General features: G+C 41.5%; 2 protein-coding genes across 2 annotated transcripts; both read left to right on the top strand.

The window, feature by feature from the left end:
* Positions 1-3: 3 nt before the first annotated feature.
* LOC113940562 (thiamine transporter 2-like) lies at positions 4-4,816 on the top strand (the record flags this gene model as incomplete). Its single annotated transcript, XM_027631718.1, has 4 exons — positions 4-115; positions 1,547-1,739; positions 3,269-3,410; positions 4,637-4,816. Coding segments are annotated over 4 exons (627 nt in total), but the record flags the coding sequence as incomplete, so codon positions are not given.
* LOC113940561 (thiamine transporter 2-like) lies at positions 3,389-13,244 on the top strand (the record flags this gene model as incomplete). Its single annotated transcript, XM_027631717.1, has 3 exons — positions 3,389-3,410; positions 10,364-10,520; positions 12,534-13,244. Coding segments are annotated over exons 2-3 (861 nt in total), but the record flags the coding sequence as incomplete, so codon positions are not given.
* Between the last annotated feature and the right edge of the window lie 3 nt (positions 13,245-13,247).

Genomic DNA, 13,247 nt, shown 5'->3' with positions numbered 1-13,247 from the left:
ACGGCCGGCTTTAACCAAGTCCTGAATTATGTCCAAGTGCTGTGGGATTTCCGAGCCCCCTCTCACAGCTCTGCAGTGTACAATGGAGCTGTCGAAGCACTAGCAACTTTTCTGAGTAAGTTAATGTCTAAACATTGATCACAAAGGCAGTCTCTAAAGTTTTACTTGAGAAAGCTTTTAAAGTGCCATTCTATCGCAGGCACTCCAGGGAGCCACTGCGCACACTATGCCTTCCAGACCTCATTCTTTGATCTACAACAGTTCAAACATGAGCTATGCTGCTTTTTCTTTAGGACCAGATAACTAACTCTGTCTTAGCAGTATGCAGAAATTGTGCAAGTTACACAGACTTTATATCCAGTTGGTAAATCCATTCAGAGGCACTCGTGTGTCTTTGGATGAGGCTATTGGGTGGGGTTTTTTTCCCAAAACAGTATGGCACTGTTCCCATAACAATGCTATCAGCTTACACAGATGGGAGAAGTTATTCCTAAACATTTTACACCGAAAGAACATAATCCTCTAATTAAGATCTTTTTCTAGTGAAATACTCTTGTGCAGTTGGAAAAAAAGAAGAATTTTAGTCATTGCAAGATGCAGAGATTTGCAGAAAAAGACCCATTGAATTCCTTATGCTACTGATGTTAAGTATTCCACTTTTGCACCAGGAGCAGATGCACAAGCAAAGTGAGGTTATCAAAAGGTAACATCAGACTACACCACCCTGCCTTGGCAGGGTTTCACATAATCACATTGTGCTGCTGTAGAGAACTTGCACAAGACTTTGGGGTGTGATCCACCAGGGAAAATAAACATGTCTACATCACACCTAGTCATTCAGGTTACCCTTACAGTCATTAAAGAGAAATAGATACTACTCTTGTCTTGAGGCAGGCAATTAAGTAGACCAACTGAAGCATAAATTAGAATATTTTTCTCCTTGACAAATTCCTCTTTGTCATGGAATTGCCTGTTTCTCCATGTAGAAATACAGAAGATATTAAATCATGTGGCTTATCTTTGCAACAGATGCATCTTCTAGGAGGCCCACCAAGAGCAAACAGTGCTTATCCTTTCTCGTTTCCTTCAATATACTCCCTGATACCTCACAAAATTCACTTTTTTGACAGCTTACCTCCTTTATGAGGTGCACAGAGCTAAATTGTTACATTAGCAGATTTACTAGCCTAACTGTGCAGTAAGCTAGGAGAAGCTGTAAGAAACTTTTTGAGTTCCAAACTGTGTTCCCAGTTCTCTCTCTAGAGATGCGTGCTGGGTGCAGACAGCCAAATAATCCTTCTACATTACAGTCTATCCTGTCAAGTGGAATAAAGCATTAAGAACTAAGGCAGAGACGTGATTTATGCAGTTGTCTAAAAGTGACCAGTCATCTCTATGGCTGCAGAAGTAATTAGAAATGCTTTCAAATTTCAGAACTACTCTGCATCATTATTCAGCATTGCCTTTTGGTACATGAGGGTGGCAAGATTTGGTGATACAGGCTATGGAACACATACAACATTTACACATTTTTCTCTTTTTCTAGGCTCAGTAACGTCTTTCCTAGTACAATATATGAAAATTAACTGGGACCTGTTTGGAGAACTGGCTTTAGGGATCTTCTCTGCGGTAGATGCCGGTTCTCTGTTTCTCATGCACTTCTCTACCAACATCTGGGCGTGTTACGCTGGCTATCTCATTTTCAAGGCCTGCTATATGCTCCTGCTGACAATAGCAACGTAAGTATAAAACCTGACAGTGCTGCCTTTATGCACAGAATGCTGACCCTACCTCGAGTTTGCTTTGGGCATCCTTCCTTTTCCTCAGAGAAAGAGGACCTAATGCTAGACATAATTGTGTAGGTAAATACAAGGACACTTAAATGTCTGATTATGTTGCTTTCGTTCTTCTAAACAACCACAAAAGAAAAATTATCAAAATTTTTGAATATTCATAAAATTGAATGTTTAACTAGGCAGAAGTTAAACAAAGTACAAGGTAACTTTAGTACTAAAGGGAATGGTAACAGCAAAATGCAGAAGCTGTTTTCCTTCTTTCTTGCAGGAAAGATGCAAAGTGAACAACAGGGACAAGCATACCTTGACAGCCATCCTATAATGTCTAGACCACCTGCTGATAAACCTTTTAGCATGCTATGAACTGCATGAATTCAGAAGAGATTTGACATAAAGCATTTCCCAGTGTAATTTTATACACATAATCCTTAAAGATATTAGGATGTAAAGAAGGAGTAAAAGAGAACACTGGACAAGATCTCTTAGGAGACCAAGCTATAATAATAATATTAATAGCAAATATTATATCTAATCTGTGCAATAAATATGTTATTACTCCAGTTATTTAATCGCTCGGAATGTCTTTAGACATACCACACTAGTTCATTAACAGATATACCAGATGCATTTTATGTCAAAGCTCAAAATTAGTCAGAAACCATTTTAAAAAACCTGCTAAAATTATAATGCATGGCAAGATTATGCCTATCTCAAATGAAGCCAAGTGAACTCTTTGTTTTCATTTTGGTTTATTGCTACCACATTATAGTAAATCACACCTGAAGTATTTCAAAATATTCTACCAAAACAAAACAAAAACCAACCAACTAACCAAAACCAACAACAACAAAAAGAGTCAAAGCTTGCACATAAAAAACATGCTAAAATCAATTAAAGTGAGTCCTGAAGGAATAATACCCTTTTTTTCAGATATAAACTCTGCAGGTGGATATTGCAGGGAAAGATTTCTAACTATCATCAAAAAAGATATTGACAGTAAAATCTACAGGCTCTTGACAGAAATAAACAGCATGCTACCTCCACTGTCAAGCCCCAAAGCAAAAAGTGACTCACATCATCACAGAAAATTTGGTTGGAAGATACTCACAGTGACCTGCTGGTCTGACATCCCAGCCAGGGCAGAACTGCTGCCACTGCCAGATCAGGTCATGGCTTTGCCTGGCCATGGAGTCTGTGGGGTTTGAGAAGGAGCAAAAGATTAAAGAGAACTGATATTGTACCAAGCACCTGATAGTATGGTTTGGAAAAGCAGCACAGACAAGTAAAAAAACCCCATCAAAATACACTATGGTACTAAAGGCTTTCTATTTTAGAGTAAGCAAGGAAGCAAACTAACAAATGAAGCACTGTTTACTGTGTCCTTGATGTATCATCTCCATGAATCATTTCTCTTCACTGACTGACTGGAGGGCAATAACTGGAAAGTCACTGACCTGCCAGTCTCACATTAGGTTCCAGATTGCCATCAATCTGAGCATGGAACGCTATGCTTTGATGTTTGGTTTCAACAACTTCATTGCCCTGGTGATTCAGACCATTCTTACAGTAGTTGTCGTGGATTCGAGAGGCCTGGGGCTGGACATAGTGACTCAGGTAAGTGCTATTACCTTATATTCTATTTACTGCTTTGCCAATCTGTCTTCAAAAGTTTACCAAGAAAGGTATTCCTATGCCAAAGGACAACTTAATTCCTTCTTTCTTCTATAGAAATCTGCACATCTTGTTCTTCTCACATGTCAGTCATAATTCTTCCTTTTGCCTTTTAATGCATTTAGGATTACAGATGCTGGTCTTTGACTTTTTAAAAGGAGATACACCAGAACGTAATTATTCAGGCCCTGTTATCTGACCAGTTTTGGTCATTGATAGGACAGAGAATAACATCCTCTCTCCCTAAAAACTCAGAGTGGTTTTGTCAGATGCAGAATCAACATAACCACATGTTATCAGTGCTGTTCAAACCACGAGACACAGCCTGGATTATTGGAGTTATTTCAGCTCAAGCGAAAAGGACATCTGACTTCTAATTCCAGCTCAGGATCAAACCTGGTCTGTATCTCAACATGTGTAATAGTCTTCTGCCCATAGCCTGGGCACTTAATTTGGGATGGGATATCCTATCTCACAACAGTGGCTTAGATTTTAGCCAGCCCAATGCCACCCATGTTGAAGTCACCTGAGATGTACTGACTTCTGCATTTTCTCAGATGGGCTCTCAGCTGGGGCAGCTTCCTACTCCCTTGGATTTGAAGAAGACTAAAGCTATCCAAATATTCTGCACAAAGAAGGCCAAAGTTACTGTAAAAGAATAAGGATTGAATCAAACATTAAAAATTAAATCTTTAAAATGAAAGGCAGGAATATGTAGGACCTCATAAATAGCCTTGCCACTGTTGTTGGAAACAGTGATACAAAGTCACAGTGTATTTACAGAAACCACTGTGGTGACAGCGCTGAAATGTGCAAGTAAGAGCAAAACAAGGATGAACTCAGATTCTTCACTTACATTATTCATGACTACGTGGGTAACAAAACTAATTCTATATTTTGCACTAATAGAAAAAAATATCTGTTCCTATTCTGCTCCCCCTCTGATGTTTATTAAGAGGCATAAGGAATGGAAGCAAGGGGCAGTTCTTCATTCCACAAATATCTGCTGTTTGCTGGAAAAGCAAATCACAAAGCAAAAACTCGAACATAGAGAAACTGTGCCAGAACACAGGTAAAGAAAATCATAGTGTCTGCTGTCTCCAGAAGCAGCAGCATTTCCCTAAAGCATTTTTCATTAATTCTTCTGCCTTTTTCTCTCCCTCTCCCAGTTTTTAATTTATGGCAGCTACTTTGCAGTCATACACGGGATTTTCATGATCAGAAGCATTTGTGTGCTTGTCTCAAGCAAATTCAAAAGGAAAATAGCAAGATGTTGCAAAGAGCGGCTGAACCATGCTGAGCATGAATCCAGAGAGCAGATTGTCACAGGCTATTTGACTCGGCTGTAGGAGGCAGGCAGGCTCCTTGGCCAGGCCCTCCTGGGAGAAGAGCTCAGGCTGCAGCATGCAGGGAACAGCAGTGCAAGAAGAACGTTCAACACAGCCCTGGAAAGCTGCGCTGAATCACTGCAGCACTTCAGCACAACATATGCCAGTTCATAGCTCACATAACGGCCCTGTGCCAAGAATAAAAGCTAAATTGCTTTAGATTCTTATTTACTTGCCTATAAAGAGCTTAACAGCAGTAATTTATACCCAGAAGCACAACCACCACCTTTTCATCTCCTCCCTGTGTACAATAGCAAAGATCAGAGTTCACCCTGCCTTGTTGTTCTGGCTCCTGTGTGTGGCACTGGCAAAGCTGCTTCCAACTACATTTGCTCCTGCACGTGGGTGAAGGGTCTGTCCTCCCTCTGCACATCCCTTGTTCTGAATCAAGGAAGAAAGGATTGTGTGTGCATCATTATATTCTTTCCTACCCAAGTGCAGGCAGATGGGTTGACAGGCTCCTCCTGCCTAATTGAACAGCCCACGTCAGAGGGGGCCTCGTGCAGGATTTGCACATCCCATCCCAGGGGTTTCACTCCAACACTGCTAAGCCACAGTTGTTGCTTGACCCACATTTGAAAGCTGCAACTACTTCACTGACTTCATAGAAATCTCTGCCGAGAAGCGAGAAACTTCCAAGTCCAAAAAAAATGAAAAAGCCCCTCTCCTTTCCTCGTGCTCCCAGTAAAATTAAATTCAGGACTGACTTTCTATTTCAACAAGAAAAGAAAAAAGCTACCAAGGGGCTTAAGTAGTATGGACTAAAACGACAGAAGTACATTGTGGAGAAATATGGCTGATTCCACACAGGAAAATTCCAGATTAACAGGAATATCCAAGAAGATTTATAACTGAAACAAACATCATGTGTGCTTTTGAATGCCAAGTGAGGGAGGTTCACTGATCTTGGCCAAGAATTTGGCAGGGTCAGCATCTCAGAATTTATCAAGAAACTTCAAGTCCTACAGCTAATTTAGTCCAACACAAAGGACAGTTAGTCCAGGAGAAGAAACAAGAGACTATAAATGAGTTTTCATGGTGAATACCTAATTTAATATGATTGATATCCATATGCTAAAGTTATTTCTGTACTGCTGTTTGCTTCTAGCCTCCAATACCTACACCTAAGTAATAAAAATAGAAAACATCTAGCATTTACAGAATAATATTTTTCCTGTAGAGACACAAGCTATCATTTGTACAGACATACCTGCTTTTTATACCAGTCACATATTGCAACTAGACAAAGTGCCCAGAGGTGAGGGCAGGCAGGAGAGAAGCAATTTGTTACAAGTCACAAGAAGGATCAGAAGGATCTGATCAAATGAACCTGGCTAGATTTTTTAGGCTTTTTGTTTACTGTTGTGCATGGTGTGGACATTCTCTATTGTAAACTGGCTCCAAGTAGAACAGTTTAATCAATGCAGTCATAAAATCAGATGTATTTAGTTTGCATTGAGCAGTGAGTATCTTTTATTATTGCAGAACTGAGAGCACGATACTCCTGCGTGAAGAAAGAGGGACAGAGTCCAGGAGAGCAAGGACTAATTTATTCTATTCTTCCTTGTGAGTAGGAATCTTCTTTTGAGGCATTTAGTTTAGAAGTAGGTGCCAGTCCTTTACTAGAAGTTAAAAAGACTTTGTATTTAAATGAGAAAGGAAAAACTTAATGTTTTCAGCTCCATGGCCATGGTGTCAAACTGCCTTTGGTACAGAAAGTTAACAAATATTTCCATGTAGCATCTGACAACAGGAATCAACAACATGTGAAACTTTTTTGTTATTACTTAAAAAAATAATGTCAGTAGTTGGCTGCAGGAAAGGAGCTAGAAAAAGTGGTAGAAATAACCATGAAAATTCTTATGTTCTGATAGAGCTCACTGCTTTCTCTGTTTGTGGGATGTCATTGAGGAGCAAAGAAACCAAGCAGACCCAGTGTATTTGGCTTGCAGTTGTAGAGAGCCCCATCTTCAGAAAACAGATAAGACCTTAAAGAAAAAAAAAATCTAATCCTATTCTCTCCAATTTCCAAAAGAAAGATTTTGAGTTTGGAAGTTGGGGGGAGCATTATGGGGGAAAGAGAGGAGGAAGAGGGTAGTTCTTAGGACTGTTAGGAAGAGAAAGGCAAGGCCTTGTCTTACCCTGGACTTTCACAGGGTAAATTAATTCTGATTACCCAGGGTAATTGCTGATTACCCAGCAATCAGAGATTTAATCTAAAAGAGTAAGATGCACACATCCACCTGTGTGTTTGTGTACCTACACACACACACTCTTTGGAGAGAAGATACTTGAGTCTTGGCAGGTTATAAGCAAGGCTGAAACCACAGGCTGTCTAATTCTGCAGGAAAAGGAAACAATGCATCCACCTCTCCTTGCAACTTTTGGTATTAAGTGCTGATCTTTCTTCCAGCATGTTAAAGGATTCCATGTAAACATGAAACTCCAGAGCTGGGCTCGTTGCTCCCCATAACTACAACCCCTCGAAATACAACACTAACTGCCTTTGAAACATTAGTGGGTTTGTGCCTAAGTCTTATGTGAAGACACAGTCCAGCAAGCTGGTAAGGCCAGTTTGGGCAAACAAGGAAGGAACAAAGTATCTTTGGATTCAAAGCATGCAGGTATTGCCCAACCACTACCCAGGGCTACCAGAGAAACACCAGCCAGCAGCCCCCTCCAGCAGGCAGCACACCCACCCAGCAGCACCTTCCCTTCCTCAGAAGCCCTCAGTAAGGAAAGAGAAGGAAGTGCACAGACAAACCTGGCCCCCCTGAGCACTTGCCTGCCTGGTTGCACCACACATTTGAGCACTGAGAGAACCTTCCAAACCTGCAGAACCAGACCAGGCCCTGCCGAGCTCACAAAGGGGCCCCTCCTGTGCCAGGGCCACAGCACCCACTGCCAGTGCCAACACACATCCTACCACTGGCCTCAGGGTTCACTCCATCCTCTAGTGAACCTCGGAAGACAGACGGAGTCCAGTCTGAAAAAATAGGTACAGGAAAGCAAAGCAACACCATTTCTCTAAAGCAGGTCTGTTTTGATTTTTTTTAGCTTAGAAGCCAGATTTAGAAGCTCATCTTATTGTCCATTTGCCCTTAAATGACAGATCAGTCCTTATACAGAAGTAATTACTGGCCAACTAATAGTATGAGACATTCCATATCCTACCTCCCAACCCCTAGCAAGGTCAGGATGGTCAGAAGAGACCCCAAGAGCCCAGAGACCACTCCACTATGCACAGGGGAGGGCCAGTGTTAGCCCAAGCTGTGCTGAACTGGTGCTCTGTCTTATCCATGAATCAGAGATGAGAGCTTTTAAAGGTATTTATTAACATAAAGAATGCAATCATTGATTGCTTTCTTGCCATAGCAGGTTTTATTAATCATTAGCTACTGTATTATAGCTTTATCATAAAAATACAAGTCAGTTTGCTAATAAAACCTGTAAAGGAGAATGCTTCCCCTACAATCTTCGTGGACAAGTTCTGCAAGCAAGAAGAGCTGCGATGAGTTAGTATTATTATTATTATTTAAATTCTGGTAACATTTTATCAAGTTTAGAAAGAACATTTCAGAAAAAAAAGACAGAAATTTCTTACTACCTCCAACCCTAAAGGGTGGTTTCTGACTTCTCCTCTGCAAGACAAAGTCATCCTAGGAGGAACTGCACATGAATCCACGAGAAATGCACCACAGCCACAGGTCTGACAGGTAATTCATTACCTTTGGAGTTATTTGGGAGTGTGGTGGCTACTCACTTGCTCAGTGCATTTTGAGGTGATAAAACATTTATGCAGATGTTACTGATCAGCCCAGGATTTAATATATTTTTATTTTGAAAAGGTAACATATCAAAACATTTCAAATTAGGTCTTGAGTTAAAGGTAGTACAGGCTGTACTTTACATATAACGATTTGTAAGAGAAAGATGATAACAAAGGCAATCATTTAAAATCAGGTTTCAAGGATTAGGGCTGGTTTTTGTAACATTCCTCTGAGGTCACAGAAATACTGTCTTTATAACATACTATTTATGCTAGGTTTTAATAAATACAATCTTACAGTGCAAGTAGAAGCACTTTTGAGAAAGTGCCTGCTACAAAGTGGAATTCAACAATTTAAAAGAAATAGCTTGTAACTGCATGATTAAACATCAGTTAGTGCTTTGCTTTCATTCCCTTATGATTCAGAACATCCTTATTTCACTTGTTTTCAGGATCAGTGAAATTGACTTTTTAATGCAAAACAAGTAATATAAGCTTAAAAAACCAAATCTCTTTAGACTTTTTTTGCTGCTGACTACGGTGAAGAAAGAAGTCGCCTTCTTTTCCTTTTGATCATCATTTCTAAAAGTGAAGTTTTCTCTTTTCAAAGTCTGAGCAGGTACCATGAGCAGATGGTTTCTGCGTCTTTCTCTACCCTCCCAAATGACTGGAGTGCAAGAAATATGATGAGTGTTAAAGCACTCTGAAGAAACTGAGCTCGAAATGGGCTGAGCTAGCTGGTGGCTTCTTTTGTCTGCGAGAACGCTGGAACTGTCATTGTGTGCTTGGCACTCAGGCTGCATATCAACAGCACCCTGAGAATGAACTTTAATCTCACAGTCTGCCCACTCATTTATTTGGAAATGAGACTGTAATGGAACTTCATTCTTCCCCTGCAGCACGTGCACCCAGCCCTAAGTACCTCACAACCTTTGACAGACAATAACAAAGACCGGAGTTTACCACGGCCAACGCACCTTGATCTGAGTAATTCATTTACAGGCTGCATCTGTGATCACAGGCAGGGTCAGCGACAGAAACATTGGCTCAGGCTGTGTCACAGCTGGAGTCACTCCACTTCTGAGACAGACACAACAATATCCTCTATTGATCTATCAAAGTTCAACGGTAAATGCGACAGTGGTTTAACAAGACTCGACAGCAAGGTAGGCTTGACTTAGCGCACAGAGAACAAGGTGAGACAGAACTGGTGGGGAGACCCTCTTGTTAAGTCACAGGATTCTAAACCTCGCAGAGAGGAGTCAAGGTGCAGCTAGACCCACTGCTAGTCCTGGATTTGCTCAACTGCCTGTGTCTAAAGGATTGTACATGTGCAGTCAGTCCTCAGCCAAGATTTCAAAGCTGAGCACACTGTTAGTCACTTACCAAGGATCTGTTGTGGCAAGGAATCTCTGGACCTCAAGGAGTAACTGTGAGAAGCGTCCCTACCCACGGGGAGATCCAGGTGTGCAGCTCCACTGCTGTGGAGTAGAGTTCAAGATCATTGATGTACAGTTACATCTGCACATCAGCAAGACCTCTGTGTCACCATTCCAGGCAGCCCTTGGCTATCACATTGCCATCTGTCCCCCAGTGTCCAATTAAACTGGATGCCACCATCACAGCCCCCGCTTAAGGGTCTGGCAGTGTAGGTTTAGTTAAAAAGTAAACTTGCAGATGAATTTTTACCAGTTGCGAAGAGCATCTGTTCATTTCTTTGCCATCTTTTTTTCTTTTAGGTAGACTATGGATTCCTGGAAGGAAGCCATAAGCCACAGCTGGATTTATCCCACAGTGATCATCTGTGCAAATGGATTTTTCGCCACAATGAGGCCATCAGAGTCTTTTCTCACCCCTTATCTAACGGGGCCAGACAAAAACCTAACGATTGAAGAGGTATGTAATTATTCTCTTAAGTAATAATTAAAATGCTTAAAGCATTAACTGAAGGGAACATGAAGTGTTCAATAATACAGATATATTTTATCTAGAGTCTCATGTTTAAGATGCTTCTGGGAAAGAGTAAGGAGTCACCTCTTTGGTAGAAGGTCAAAACATTAAAGACCCCACCTTATTAAGACTTTGAAGCCCTTTGGCAGTTGTTTAAGAGACTGGTATTTTTGGCAAAATCAGGTCAGCTAGCTCCTCTCTCCAATGTAGAACCCCAGAGGAGGGGCAACACTGACATTTATTTATACTTATCATGGAACTGATTACACTGACAGTAACACACTGATAGCAAATCATAAGAAAACTAAACAACCTTCCCCTTATGAGCTGTTAAAATTATTACCTACATTGCTGGGATGTTTTATGCATTCATTAACCTGTGGAGGTCAGGTTCACATTCAGAAAAGTTGAGGTTTTTTTGAAAAAAGCATGCACTGCAAGTTTTCTTGCTCTGCTCCTCTGCTCAGCACTGGCTGCTTCAGGAGTACACTTCCCAGGAAAAGGTGACATAGTTGACACGTGGCTGAGTCATGGAGCTAACAGTATAATTAGAAAACACAAGCTTGGTACACCCACATACAGCTAATATGAAGAACAGTCATTCCTGCTGCACAGTAGCAAATGTTAAGGCAGAATCTACCAGCATACCCAAGGTTTCTTCTGAGAAATGGTATTTGTGGTTTAAGTCATTAGGGTTTATTTTCTCCCCCTTTTTTATTACTATTCTTTTTTAATCACAAAGGGAAGTTTTTATCTCTCATATAAAATACACAACGAGGATCACAGAATGCCTTAATTCTGATTTCAACAAGAATCCTTAACTCAAAAATAAGCGTAGTACAGATAATAGTTCTTTCAGCCAAACTCATCTCCAGTGAGCTAATTCTATAACGCAATTTTAAGTCAAACACTTAGAAATTCTAATTAAAGTTCAGAGAAACAAAAAAAGTCACACAGAAAGATACAGTGAACCAGCTGCTCACCATGCAACTCACTCCAGTACCTGTTCAGAAGTAAAAAGATGACCATCTACTATTGTCCTCCAGCATTTCATACAGTTCCTTTCTAGTCTCTGTTTAAGCAGAGAACAAGTGATCAGGAATGGACACCCCCAGCAGAGCCCATAATTACTGGGCGAGACCTCCCCAAAACAGCCAACTTACAGAAAAAGCTCATTTTATGATGTCCATCTAAAAGCAGACACCTGACCTAGGTGTACCCAAACCGCCTGGGCAAGCACTGAGCTTTAGTGGTGACTGCAAACAGCACCTCTTCCAACCCAAATGCAGAACAGTTTTAGAAAAAAGAGAAAGAATTTCTTTTCAGAGCATCTATATACTCAAGTCCAGCTGAAACTTACTGAAATACTGTTTCCTCAAAGACTTGCTTACTTCTTACACATTAAACTGAAAGAAAACATAGAAGGTGCAGATAACCTGGTAGCAGCTACACATTCACTACGTGCAGTTCCAGTTACATTGTACAAAGCACGTGCTGGTTTTTTCAGTCCAATTTTAACAAGGGGAAGAGGTAACCAAAGGTATACAATGACTCATGTAAAAAGTTAAAACTAAACAGAGGTTCATTTCCAGCTACTGTGGGGAATAGGATTTGAAGCTAGACAGCCTTTCCTCTGACACACAATTACAACTGCTTTAAAGAGCCAGATATCAAAATCTACCTTCTTTATAGGCTTTTACTGGAATTTTTAAGCCAATCCACCTGTTTCTGTAGCAGAGTGTAGCATCACTATATTTGCCCCTTATGTAGTACATTTACAGTAACGTAACTGAAAGCAGTTTAAGTCTGCACTGTTCACATAATTCAGTGTTTCCTGTAACCACAACTATGTTGTTTCCTCAATAACAGAACTGTAAATCTAAAAAATCAGTATTTTATGTGTTTTTGGTTTTTTGTTTTTTTTTTTTTTTAAATATTTCCTTCTTTCTTCTGCTCTAGGTTACCAACCAGATTTTGCCTGTTTGGACATACTCCTACCTCGCTCTCCTGTTCCCAGTCTTCCTGCTCACAGATTACCTGCGCTACAAGCCCGTCCTCCTCCTCCAGGGCATCAGCCTCATCGTCACCTGGCTCCTGCTCCTCTTTGCACACGGAGTGCTGGCCATGCAGGTGGTGGAATTCTTCTACGGCATGGTGACGGCCACTGAGGTGGCCTATTACGCCTACATCTACAGCGTGGTCAGCACCGACCGCTACCAGAGGGTGACGAGCTACTGCAGGAGCAGCACTCTGGTGGCAGCCACTGTTGCCGCCGTGCTGGGACAGCTGCTGGTGTCCTTGGCAGATGTGTCCTACTTCTACCTCAACGCCATTTCTCTGGCTTCCGTGGCGCTGGCGTTCCTGTGTGCCTTTTTCCTCCCCATGCCCCAGAAGAGCATGTTCTTCCACAGGAAAGACGCCTCCCAGTCTCTCCCAGGGCCTGACAAAGTTGTGGCTCCGGTCGATTCTGACCGTCCCTCGAGCTGCCAAGAGGACACGAGCTCCGACTCCGCTGGCAGGGGCCCAACACCCCAACAGCAGGCTGGGAATGCCAAGCCCCGGAATCACATGCTCAGAGTGCTGGTGCAGCTGAGCAAGGACCTGAGGGATTGCTACAGCTCCAGGAAACTTCTCTACTGGTCCCTGTGGTGGGCTCTGGCTACGGCCGGCTTT

This window comes from Corapipo altera, unplaced genomic scaffold, assembly GCF_003945725.1.
Source record: "Corapipo altera isolate COAL_440 unplaced genomic scaffold, ASM394572v1 63864, whole genome shotgun sequence".
In the NCBI taxonomy this organism is placed as follows: domain Eukaryota; kingdom Metazoa; phylum Chordata; class Aves; order Passeriformes; family Pipridae; genus Corapipo; species Corapipo altera.
The sequence above is the reverse complement of the archived record's forward strand: the minus strand, read 5'-3'. Positions and strand labels throughout refer to the sequence as shown.